Raw genomic sequence first — 12,608 nt, 5'->3', positions numbered from 1 at the left:
CTCTCTCTCTCTCTCTCTCTCTCTCTCTCTCTCTCTCTCTCTCTCTCTCTCTCTCTCTCTCTCTCTCTCTCTCTCTCTCTCTCTCTCTCTCTCTCTCTCTCTCTCTCTCTCTCTCTCTCTCTCTCTCTCTCTCTCTCTCATCTCTCTCTCTCCGCTCACCATCGCCTCCTTCCTTTCCACGCTCAGTTAAATACAGTCGCCCTGTATCAACTAAAGCCTTGGCGTGTTGGGGACGGATTAGAGCCGAGCTGCATGTCGTTTCAGAGCGATTGAGCCGCAGGATGGCTTTGCATTATTAGTCGCCTGGTGCTGGAAATACTAGTGGGCCCCATTTCCTCTTGTTATGTGGGTTAATGAGGCAGCAATGCAGTCTGGCGTGCTACGAGGACGGTATGCAGATAGATAGGGAGATAGGAAAGTGTATATAGCACTGGAATATGTATAAAGTCTCATACATCTTAATTTGTCCCGCCTTTGGTGAAGCGATTAACGTTAGGTGTTACGTTCAAAGTGATCATTACTAAAGTGGCCTGGATTTTGGTTCCTGGTCTTGAGTATTGCCCGTAAAGACGCGATATTTTGTCTCTGTTCTGTTTGGTTGTTCAAAAGGTGCTGGGTCAGAAAAGGGACGTAACGGATGGAGAGGGATTTAGTGATGCTTTTTTGTCTCTTTCTCTGGTGTATATCAGGAATTAATACAAAAAAAAAGGATAGCATTAAGGCATTTCGGAAATTAAACTAAATTTTCCTTCTTTTTTTCTTAGATGGAAGCTCCATGTGAAAAGGATATTTTTCTTTTTCCTCTCTCTCTCTCTCTCTCTCTCTCTCTCTCTCTCTCTCTCTCTCTCTCTCTCTCTCTCTCTCTCTCTCTCTCTCTCTCAAAGCATCCATGGAGTTAAACTGACTTTGTATTGTTCTTTGACTTTTAACGGAGAGGCAGCAGATTCTCTAACTAGCCAAAAACTAGCCAAGACATTTGTTCTATGGTTCTGGCTGACGCTTTCAACTATGTAAAGGCCCAGCGCTTCAGTGGGCTTCTTTTTATTTTGCGTTTTTTTCCTTTTTTTTTTTTTTTTTTTTTAGTACGCTTCTTACATAATAAACAGCAGAGGTTTTTTTTTACATTATTTGTCTTGTCCTTGTAGTAGTAGTAGTAGTAGTAGTAAGTAAAACCAGTAGTACTTATTGCCATTACGGTCGTTGTGGTTGGTAACGTTATTGTTGTTTGCTGCTAATGGTGCTGCTGTTATATTTATCATCATTCTTTCACTTTTATTTGTCCCCCTGCATGAAGCCATCTCAAGGACGCCCCATCGCGTTACGGGTAATAACAGTTCTCCACTTCTAATGACGAGCTTAACCCTCCCCTCCCTCTTCCTCCTCCTCCTCCTCTTCCTCCGCCTCCTCCTCCTCCTCCTCCTTCCTCCTCCTCCTCCTCCTCCTCCTCTGTTTTTTTTTTTTTTTTATCATCACAGTTGTAGTAGGGAAGGAAGGTTAGTCAGGAAGAAATAGCGAGTGTAAAGGAAGACAGATAAGGAAGACAAATATTCACTTGTATGGTGTACGTAGTTCTTTTTGTTACGATGCTTAGGTTGTTTATGCGTTTTAGTGTTTGTTTTTAGAGAGAGAGAGAGAGAGAGAGAGAGAGAGAGAGAGAGAGAGAGAGAGAGAGAGAGAGAACGCTGGGAGTGGGTGGAATTGTGTACTGGAAAAGGAAATAAAGCTAAGACTGAATAGGGTTTATCATGTATATTTTAATTACTATTATTTTTTGTTATTATTATTATTATTATTATTATTATTATTATTATTATTATTATTATTATTATTGTTGTTAATATTATTGTTGTTATCATTATTATCAATATTTATTATTATTATTATTATTATTATTATTATTATTATTATTATTATTATTATTATTATTATTATTATTATTATTATTATTATTATTGTTATATTATTATTATTATTATTATTATTATTATTATTATTATTATTATTATTATTATTATCATTATTATTGTTGTTATTACTATAACTAATGTCATCAATTTTTTTTATTTTTATCTCGATACGGTTTATCAGCGAAAAAAAAAAAGTCAAGAGATGATGTTACCAAATCCTTTACAACACCTTCTCTTTACCATCAACCAACATTTGTCTTGTACCTCTCACCCGGCATTTCTCTTTGTTGGGAATCATTAATAATCCCAAGAATCCTTGTCGAGAGCGGCCATGTTAAATCAGGACTAAGTCTCGAGGGGTAGGTACATGTCCATGCTCCTGTTCCTCCCAGTAGGCCTTACACGTGTACAGGTGTCTTTTCGTTAGCATGACGAGTGGCGTGTTTAATGTAAGGGTAAAACTGAAAAATATCAACTCTCAGTCGTCGCAGGTGAGTCTTTGTCGAGATGGGTGTTACGTTTTTTTTTTTTTTTTTTGTGCGTGTGTTTTTTATCTATTATTTTTTCGTAAGAGTGATTGTTTTTATGTTGTTTTTATTCACTTCATTCTTTTAGCTTTCTGTGTGTGTGTGTGTGTGTGTGTGTGTGTGTGTGTGTGTGTGTGTGTGTGTGTGTGTGTGTGTGTGTGTGTGTGTGTGTGTGTGTGTGTGTGTGTGTGTGTGTGCGATGAGCAGCGTCGAGTGAAAACTAAATTTTTTTTTTCTCTGTATAGAGAGGATGGTTGCTATAATGTCACCTTCACCCATTTATCATAATCAAATAGAGCAATTCATGCTGAGTGAAGCTTTATTTAAGTTAATGTGCACTGAATGAGAAGGGAAAATGCGAAGTTGCTATTATTGCAGTGTCACGTTTATGTAGGTGACCGGTTGCTTTGTACGTTGTAAGAATCTTTGTTTACTGTGAGATTATAGGAAAAGATACGTGTAGGTGTAATGGCTTCTTTCATCCATCCTCCTGTTCTAGCACTTTTACATTGCCTACCATCCATCACGTGCATGGCGGGATGCGCGGCACTGAGAGGATCGTGGGTGCCAAGGTTGTGCTCCACTTTACTAGGAGTATGTCCAGGAAGTAATAGTCGTTAACTTTGTGATAGCACATGTAGGGACCATTTCAGTTAATAGCCCGTGTAACCAGGATCTTAAGACTCTGTGATTAGGGTTTATTTGCCTATTCGGGGAATGGTTTGTGTGTTTTATTCGCTAAGATTTAGAGAATTCCTGCAAGTGTTTGGAAACTTGGTATACAGCAACGTTGTTTTATGGGTGTCTTTTGTTATTGCAAGAGAGCGTATGATTATAATCATTAAAATCTTCATTATTTATGTTTTCATCTGATTCCTCGCTGAGATTACTCCGAGAGAACAATATGGTATTGCAGACTTCTTATTTCAACTTAGATGTAACGTAAGAAGTTTGAGGTGAAGCTGAAAAACTAATGATGTGAATGACCCTCAATGACTGGCAAAAATATCGACTCCATGACGTAGGAAAGAATACTATAATGAATGGAGAAGAGGTTAAAATGTGCAACCAGACTTCTTCGATCGTTACAAAAGACACTTGTAACTTCCAGTGTGTAGCGAAACTCATAAGCATCACTTTCTCTGCCTGGTCATTGTCCGTGTGGCAACCTCTTCCTCGTCATTGTTATTACCTCTGTTTTTTAGAATGGAGGTTCTTCCGGAAAAGGGAGAAAGGGTTTTAGAAAGTTTTCTCGTGTCAGGAACACGGTCTGGTCTCTTCCCAGCTTTCGTTATTGAGGTCGCTTTTGCTATCGCTTTGGGAAAGGTGGAGAGATGTGTGCGCGAGAGGTTGCAAAGGGAAAACAAGGTGTCACCTGGGTGTGAAGGATATTTGTTTCGGTCTAGGTACCGGTGTGGAGAAAGGGATCAGGTGGGATTGGATGGAGCAGGTAGGAAAACTTTAATAAAAGTCTACACGTAACACTGGAAGAGCTTGGTCACTACTTGTAAAGTTGTATGGAATTGTATATCAGAGTGGGGAAGGAAGACGAATACCTGCTTATTATTAATGTGTTTTCTTTGAGAGACGAGGTCGTCAGTGCTATCGTCTGAAGTGAGTCTTCATTAAGCTGACTTGGGTGAATTTCAGACTCTTGCGACTCTTTGGCCCAAGTTTAGAGTTGACTTCAATTTGCTTCGTGTAACTTCAAGAGTTATGACTTATGAGTCTTGTCTCCAGGAAAGTATTATAACATCACATGTTATCGACTGTTAGAACGGTTTCAAGGCTTCAATGTCCCAAGGAGTTCTTCACCTTCAATATAGGTTAATAGCAAATCAGTTAGATTTTTAAAAGTACAGCTTACGGCGAGTGTCTGGGGGCGTGTCGAGAGAGGAGCGGTGGCTGTAGAGATGATCCACAATACGCTCAGTCCATGTCCCGTCATGTCAACATAGGGTCCTCTCTTCATTTTTTCTTTTATCTTGACACCCATTTGTCTCGTCGGACCATCCACCAAAGTGAATGCCCTCTCCCTTACCTCCCTCATCCTCCACTTTGGCTACCTCTCCTCACAGTTCTTGTTTACTCCCTCTCTCATCCAAGCCCAGTCTGTATGAATTTTTCAAGCTCTGCCTTAGTGTTCATTCCCTCCAATGCTTCCCTCTATGTGTAACCTTTCTCCTCCTGCCTTTGTCCATTAATGTGTTCACCACCTCCGTCACTCCCGATCCCTTCAAGTGTTAGCGTCTCACTCTTACAGGAGGCATGGGACACTGTAGGGTGGGACAGGAGGCAGGAATGACTATGCATGAGAAGGAGAAAGTAAAAGGGAAAAGACAAAATATGATATTATCTATCCGTTTTCGCAATATAGCATGGTACGAGTAGTTTAGCATTTCCTGTCCCTCTCTTCTCTTACCTCCCTGTCTTTCTCTGCCCCTTTCTTTCACAGTGTTCCCTTGCGTCTCTCTCTCTCTCTCTCTCTCTCTCTCTCTCTCTCTCTCTCTCTCTCTCTCTCTCTCTCTCTCTCTCTCTCTCTCTCTCTCTCTCTCTCTCTCTCTCTCTCTCTCATATTCTAATTTTTATTCACGTTTATCTCCTCCCTTGTTTAAGGTTCTGTCTCTCCTCTCTTCTTCATTCACCCTATCTCCCTTTCCCCCGTGCCTCTCGTTCGTTCTCACCTTTTCGTATATATCTCATCCCTATTTTGTCCTACTCTCTAGAGTTAACCAGTACTCTCAATCCTTCACACCTTTCTCTGGTAAGTTCTAGAACTCCCTTTCTACTTCCGTATTTCCATCTTCCTACAGCTTGACTTCTTTTAAGAGGGAGGTTTCAAAGACATTTGTTCCTCACTTATGGATAACTCTTTACCAATCTTTTAGGGAACTTGTACTTTAAATGAGCCTTTTCAATCGTGTTTTGCCCTTTGCTCGCTTCCCTCTTGCATAAAAAAAAATCTTTCTCAACCCCTCTGAATCAATTCTACTTGTTTTTCTTTCTCTTCTACACCTCTTTCCCTCTGCCGTCTACATCTTCTTGTTTACTCCCTCTCTTCTTTTATTCCCTCGTTTATTGGAAATTTCTTCTGTCTACAAATTATTCTTTACTTAAACTTAGAATAAAAAAAGTAAAGGTTTGGCGTAGAGGAGGAATCGAGTGTTTTTTGGAATGGGAGGAAAAGAGATATGAAAGCATTTTTTTTTTTTCTTGATGGTGAGCGTTGACGTAAATAGACCCTTCTACATACGAACACTCTCATCTTTACAACGTTAACGAAGAATGTGAAGGAGAAATAGAAGGTTTCAGGGAAGAAAGAAAAAAGAGAGATTAAGGGAGGATATATTGAAAGTTTCAGGAAGAAAAGAAGAGGAAAGGAAATAAGTTATTTTTCTTTATTTCCATGGCTTACATCGATATCATGATTCCCTTCTTTTCTATGGAATCGTTCTTAAGAAGTTTTGAAAATAAATGATAAGTTTTGTTAAGGAAAGAAAGATGAGAAAAAATAGAAATACTTTTAGTTAAAAATTCTCCTGCCTTATAGTACAGATACCTCGTTACATAAATTGGCAAGACCTGAAGAGGGACCACATACGCGCACACAAAATAAAAAATAAAAAAGATATGTTCACTTTGTCCTTTATTGTTCATAGCGTGCATTGATGACGTGCGCGTGTCAGGCCGCCAGCTGCCCCTACCACCTGCTGCCAACGGGACCAGCTGGGGTCAGGTGACCACAGCACGACACCTAGCTGCCGGTTGCGTGACTCCCGATCCTTGCATCAACACCACCTGTCCCGCGCCTCTCACCTGCACTGCCACACCGACCTGGGACCAAACCGCCTGCAGGTGAGAGAGAGAGAGAGAGAGAGAGAGAGAGAGAGAGAGAGAGAGAGAGAGAGATCAGGTTAACCTTTTGATTAATTAAGAGACAATCTTATTACTAAATCCTGGCCGTTGTAGCTTTTGACTTACATTAAAATGAAGTGCACTATCTCTCTCTCTCTCTCTCTCTCTCTCTCTCTCTCTCTCTCTCTCTCTCTCTCTCTCTCTCTCTCTCTCTCTCTTTCTAAATCTATGCTACATTTTCTTTACTCTTCATTTTCTTTATTGTGTCTTTGCATTTATGGAAAACCTTATTTTTGCAAGCCACTATTTCCTCCTCCTCCTCCTCCTCCTCCTCCTCCTCCTCCTCCTCCTCCTTCTCCTTCTCCTCTTTCTCTTCCTCCTTATAATTTTACTTCATTTATTTATGTTCTTCCCTTTCACATAATTGCTCAAACTACTTCCATTCCTCTCTTCCTCCTAATTTCTACTTCCCTCCCAAGCCTCCCTCCACAACCCCTCCCTTCTTTGTCCTCTTGTTATTCTGCCTTTCTACCTCCCTTTTTTTTTTTTTTTTTGTCCTCCTGTATCTACCCTCAGTTACTTAGACTCCTTGTTCTTTACTCCCTTTCAACTCCTCCTCCCTGTTGCCTCTCTTCGTAAAGCCCCTCCACTTACCTTTCAAATTTCTGTCTTCTCCTTTTCCTTGGTATTCTCTCCTTTCTAGACACCTCTTCTTGCGTCCTTTCTCTCTACCTTCAGTTACATACACTCCCTTTGGTCTTCTCTTTTCCTAACTCCTTCTCTACCCCGCATTCCCTGTCTCATCTTCCTTTCCCTCGTTATTCTCTCCCTCCTAACCACCCCGTCTTGATTTCTGTCTTCATTCTCATTAACGCGGCCTTCCTCTTCGCCTTTCATCATCAGCTGCGGAAGTGGACGGCGTCAGGTTGAGAGGCACTGTGAGGACGTGGATGAGTGTCTGTGGCGCCCTTGCCTACATGGTGGCACCTGCACAAACCTGCGCCCTGGCTATCTTTGTCTCTGCGGCCCCGCGCACGCAGGAGATAATTGTCAATGGAATACACACGCCCGCCCACCCTCCGCTCTCACCGCCCCAGCTGCTCTCGCCGCTCTCACAGTTTCCCTTGTTGTTTTACGTAAGCTTGTAATGATAATGATGGTTATTATGATGGCAATGATAATGACAATAATGATATTAATGAGAATGATAGTAATCATGATGATAATAATAATAATATTAATAATAATAATAATAATAATAATAATAATAATAATGATAATATTGATGATAATAATGATAATAATGATAGGCATTTTATTAGTGAGACAGTGGTGTGTGTGTGTGTGTGTGTGTGTGTGTGTGTGTGTGTGTGTGTGGCTGGGTGGGTGTTGGTGGGTGGATCAGTAGTAAAACTCTTATCTTCGTTTACGACTTTTCTTTGTTTTTATTTCATTAATTCTTCTTTTATCTTTTTTTTTATTTCATTCATTCTTCTTTTATCTTTTTTTATGATATCGCCTCCTTCTTTTGTCTTCACTCTTTATAGACAATTTGTTTACTTTCTCCTCTAGTTCACCTCTCCACTTTTTTTTTTTTTTTTCCGTATCACATGTACCAACCAAAGTCATGCTCTTTCACTTCCTCTTTATTCTTCTTTTTGTCACTTCTTCCACTCCTTCCTTCTCCCCCCTCATTTTCCTCTATCACCTTCCTTTTCTTCTTCATTTCAACCTCTTCATCTTCCTCGCCCTCATCAACTCTTCCATCCACAGTCATCCTCGCTGTCGTTGTATCCCTGCGCCTCCACCGCCACCGAGGAAACCTGTGCGTGAGGGCGCCAGCAGGGGAGGAGGTGGAGGGTGGCACAAAGGGAACGTTGGTGGAAATGAAGCCAGGGGGACGAGGAGGAAGAGGGAGAGACGACCCAGGAGGAGGTGGAGGTGGAGGGAAAGGAAAAGGGAAGTTAGCCATGAAGGAAGATGCATCTCAGGAGAAGTTTCTAGTTCGTCTTCGTTTGAAACTTCAGTCAAGAGGAGCTTTGAGTTCCAAGGCACTGAAGGAACGAGGTGAGTGAGAACGGGGAGGAAGGATGGGAGAAACAGGAGTGGAATAATTTCATAGATACACAGCCCACATCACGCCTTATGAATCTCACGAGGTGATATGACCTACAACTTTGAAGAAAGTATGATAGCAAGAAAAGAGGATCAGGTATGAAATCAGTGTACCTTAAGAGATTGAAGAAAAACCAAATATTGAAAGTTGATACCGATCAACAATTTATGGTTTTATTTTTTCAAAAAAATGTTCAAAAGTGAAATATGGTTGGATTTTGATAGCATTACCTATGTACCATACTCATGACCATAAAAGAATATCTAATATACACACAATGTATCTCCGTCATGTATAGGAAATATTTTTTGTCAGAAAAAGATCTTGGGATTGATTTTTTTCTTTTGAGATTTGCAATTCCAAAAAAAATACAATTAAAAATGTTATATTCAAACCACATAATCATAAATAAAGAAACTTAGAAGAAAATGTGTCTCTAGATAAGTACTATCTATCATCAGGGCACAATTTTTAAAATTGATTTTTTTTTCGAATCTTAAGGGACAAGAAGGAAGAGAAGGGAGAAAAGAAAAAAACAAGGAAATACAAAGTAATGATTACTCTATCTATTAATTAGTTTTAATCAGTCAGTAAGAGAATGAGTTAGTGAATCAATCAGCCAGTCAGTCAGTCACTCACTCTCCCTTATGAACCTTCCCTCCCTTCCCACCCACTTCACTCTGCAGACAAAGCCAGCCTCGGGAGCAGCAGCAGCAGCAGCAGGCGAGGATCTAGTGGGATAGGAAGGGGAGGAGTCACCCCGCCCCCTGTAACCCCAGTGATGGTGACCCCGAACCAGACGCCTGACCTGGCTCGGGATGACCTCCGAGCCTACGCCTATGAGGGAGACGGGTCATCGTCGGGCTCCTTGACCTCAACGATATCAGGTCAGTTGGAGGTAATTATATGGGTCATCATCATCTTGCCTGATTCAGTTCTACGTTTCTTTATTATTATTGTTGTTATTATTACTGTTGTCATTAGTATTATTGGTATTATTATTATTTATTATTATTATTATTATTATTATTATTATTATTATATTATTATTATTATTATTATTATTATTATTATTATTATTATTATTATTATTATTATTATTATCAGCAGCAGCATTATTATTGTTGTGCTTGTTTGTGTCTGTTAATTTACATTATCTTTCTTCTTGTCTGTGCAAGTGTTTAGCTCTTCTTTTTTTCTCTTTTCTTGTTCTTTCTGTTATGCTTCTTCTTCTTCTTCTTCTTCTTCTTCTTCTTCTTCTTCTTCTTCTTCGCCTTCGTCTTCGTCTTCGTCTTCTTCTTCTTCTTGTTCCTGTAAGGATTTTAAAAGTAAGACAAACAAGTGGCACAAAAATCAGTGAATAAATACTGCTTTAAATACACCTTTCTCCTCAAACTTAGTAAAGAAACAAAGATAAACAGTTAAACATTGCAGGTTACATGGGCTTACTGTGACGAGAAGAAAATTAAAAGTTGATTATATTTTTTCACCCTACACGATTATTCAAGAGATCGTAATGCAAAAGAAAAGTAGGAATAAAAAGTAGATTAAATAAAATTGATATGAATAAATGAAAATTAATTATTTACAAGTGAAGAATCGACCCTTTGGCTTACAATAACACACTTCATCAATCTTCACAACTTTCTGAGACAAATTGAAACTACAGTTACTTAAAGAAGAAAAAAATGCTTTATTCTTTATCAATAGAGTCTCAAGATCGATTTATATATGGATAATTATCATCTTTAGAGAGAGAGAGAGAGAGAGAGAGAGAGAGAGAGAGAAAAGGAAAAAAAAAACTTTAATAGTGAAGGAATTAAAGGTGAAGGCGAAATACAATGAAAGGTAGGCAAATAAGACCGGATACTTGACTTGTGACCCTAAATGTACTGAGTCCGGGCCCTAGCAAAGCAACAGACAGGCAGTGCAGGGAGGCGATGGGCGAGGGCAAGGGTGAACCATTCCAATAGTGATTTACTGCCAATATAACCTTCTCCCGATGAATCCTGCCTCCTGTATGACACCCGTTTTCTTTATCGATGATGTTGGGAAAGAAAGGGGAGCTTCGCTATTTTGTCTTCCATATTTCTTATTACATTTTTTCTTATTTTTCCTTCAGTGTCGTTGTTTTCTTTCGTAGATGTGTGCGTGTTTATATATATATATATATATATATATATATATATATATATATATATATATATATATATATATATATATAGATAGATAGATAGATAGATAGATAGATAGATAGATATATATATATATATATATATATATATATATATATATATATATATATATATATATATATATATATAAAATTATTGCATATTAATGTTACACAACTACAGATGTACTAGAGACGGTATAGTTGTAGTGGTGCTAGAAATGGAAAATTAATAGTGGCAGTAGTAGTAGTAGTAGTAATGAGAAGGATGTTTTAGTATATAAGGGTAATGTACAAAATTCTTATTCATGTAGTTTGTCGCCTTACTAACAAAACCTCCTCCTCCTCCTCCTCCTCCTCCTCCTCCTCCTCCTCCTCCTCCTCCTCCTCCTTCTACCATCTTATTCATCTTCGTCCTCCTTCTCTTATTTTTTCTCCCTTATTGTCCTGCTTACACGTGTCCCCTCCACACACCCATTATCCTATTTCCCCTTCGTCCTTGGCTTACCTTCACATGCTCCATCCACACATTCAGAGCTCAAGGTGGAGATCAGCGCCCGGGAAGAGGGAGAGACGGGCAGCACCAGACCCTCCGCCATCCAGCTCATTCCAGGGTTCCTCGAGGTGATGGACTTGTTGAAAAACCTCCCTGAAGCTTCAAACAGACCTTCGCCTCTCCAGCAGCCGCGAAGGAGGGTCCCTGAGCCACCCAGATCACCCCCTGTGCCTCCCCCGCCTCCGCCACCCTCAGGAGAAGCCATAGCAGCCGCAGCCGCCGCTGCCGCCAGTAGCATTGTGTCCCTAGAGCCTGGAGAAGTGAAGGCCAGGACGAGGATAGCGCACTTGTCTCCGGCACGGCGCAAAGGAGGAGACGAAGTGGTGGAAGGGGAGCTGTCCACTGTCTGCTGACGGAGGACCAGCTGGTGGTGGCTGTGGAGGTGGTGGTGGTGGTGGTGGTGGTGGTGGTGGGCGGGCAGGTGGTCAGGGGCTGGTGTGTGTTGGCGTGTGCAAGTGTGTGGTGGTTCTTGGTTGGTTGGTGTTTGTTTGTTTGTGTGATCGTAATTTTTTTTCTTCTTCCTCATGTTCTTGTTTATTTTCTCTTGCTGATTTATTCTCTCTCTCTCTCTCTCTCTCTCTCTCTCTCTCTCTCTCTCTCTCTCTCTCTCTCTCTCTCTCTCTCTCTCTCTCTGTACACCTAAATACGCACGCGCGCAAGCACACACACTGCCCCTCTCCATCTCGTTTTTTTGTCTGATATTTTATACGTTTATAGAATATCAATAATAAATGTTGCATCATCACCGTGTTTGTATTCGTGAGTTTCCTTTACTTCCTCATCTTCTTCCGATTCCCAGCGGGACTGTAATGCCTCATCCATCAGGGGCCTTCCTCAAAATCCCCATATTCCCAACAATACCCTCTTCTCTTTTGCAGTTATGCTTATTCTTTTATTTTTTTCTTTCTCCTTTATGCAAGTTCCCTCTCTGGAATTGTCCCCTTCCGTTTGCTTGCCTTTTTTCTCTGCTCCTGTTATATTTTTATCTTCATTGTCATAAATTTTAACTATAATTGTTGTAGCGGTGGTAATGGTGGCGATAGTTGTAACAGTATAAGTATTGTTAGTAGCAAGGGTACAAAAAGTAATAGTATATTTTCTTCAACCAAAATATGAATGATGATCAAAACTCTAAAGCATTGCACGTATGAAACAGGAAGCGTGAGAGTAGCTTTGTGGTCCCAGCCTAAGTTCAACGAGGGATAAGTGCGCAATCATAGATAATAATAAACAATCCATAATTTTTACACAGAACGGATATTGATTCTAGAAACATAGCTACCATTTTTAAAGATTACCAGTTGGTACAGAAATTCTTTTTACTAAACTTTTGCTATTATTTCAAAATATTTCAAACGTTTCGAAGCTTGTTTTGCTATTTTTAGCAGCATTTCTAGTAAAGAAAGAGAAGAGTTAAGTAAGAATCGTGTACACTGAGAGACTATATAGCAAAGTATTTCTCGGCCTACTGTAC

The 12,608-nt window shown here is 39.9% G+C and overlaps 1 protein-coding gene across 2 annotated transcripts in view; it reads left to right on the top strand.

Moving 5' to 3' along the window:
* LOC123520591 (putative neural-cadherin 2) overlaps positions 1 to 11,547 on the top strand; it is a 542,583-nt gene extending 531,036 nt beyond the window's left edge. The window contains exons 22-26 of one of the 2 annotated variants that reach the window (XM_045283005.1): positions 6,094 to 6,289; positions 7,193 to 7,425; positions 8,063 to 8,356; positions 9,092 to 9,292; positions 11,114 to 11,547. In XM_045283005.1, the coding sequence (XP_045138940.1) occupies positions 6,094 to 6,289; positions 7,193 to 7,425; positions 8,063 to 8,356; positions 9,092 to 9,292; positions 11,114 to 11,487 (1,298 nt within the window). In that variant the 3' untranslated portion in view covers positions 11,488 to 11,547. Of the gene's footprint in view, positions 1 to 6,093; positions 6,290 to 7,192; positions 7,426 to 8,062; positions 8,357 to 9,091; positions 9,304 to 11,113 lie in introns of both variants that reach the window. The other variant, XM_045283006.1, reaches the window with a different exon arrangement.
* Positions 11,548 to 12,608: the final 1,061 nt, after the last annotated feature.

The sequence above is a fragment of the Portunus trituberculatus genome, chromosome 47 (assembly GCF_017591435.1).
Source record: "Portunus trituberculatus isolate SZX2019 chromosome 47, ASM1759143v1, whole genome shotgun sequence".
In the NCBI taxonomy this organism is placed as follows: Eukaryota; Metazoa; Arthropoda; class Malacostraca; order Decapoda; family Portunidae; genus Portunus; species Portunus trituberculatus.
Note: the sequence above shows the minus strand (reverse complement) of the source record. Positions and strands in the feature narration are given on the sequence as shown.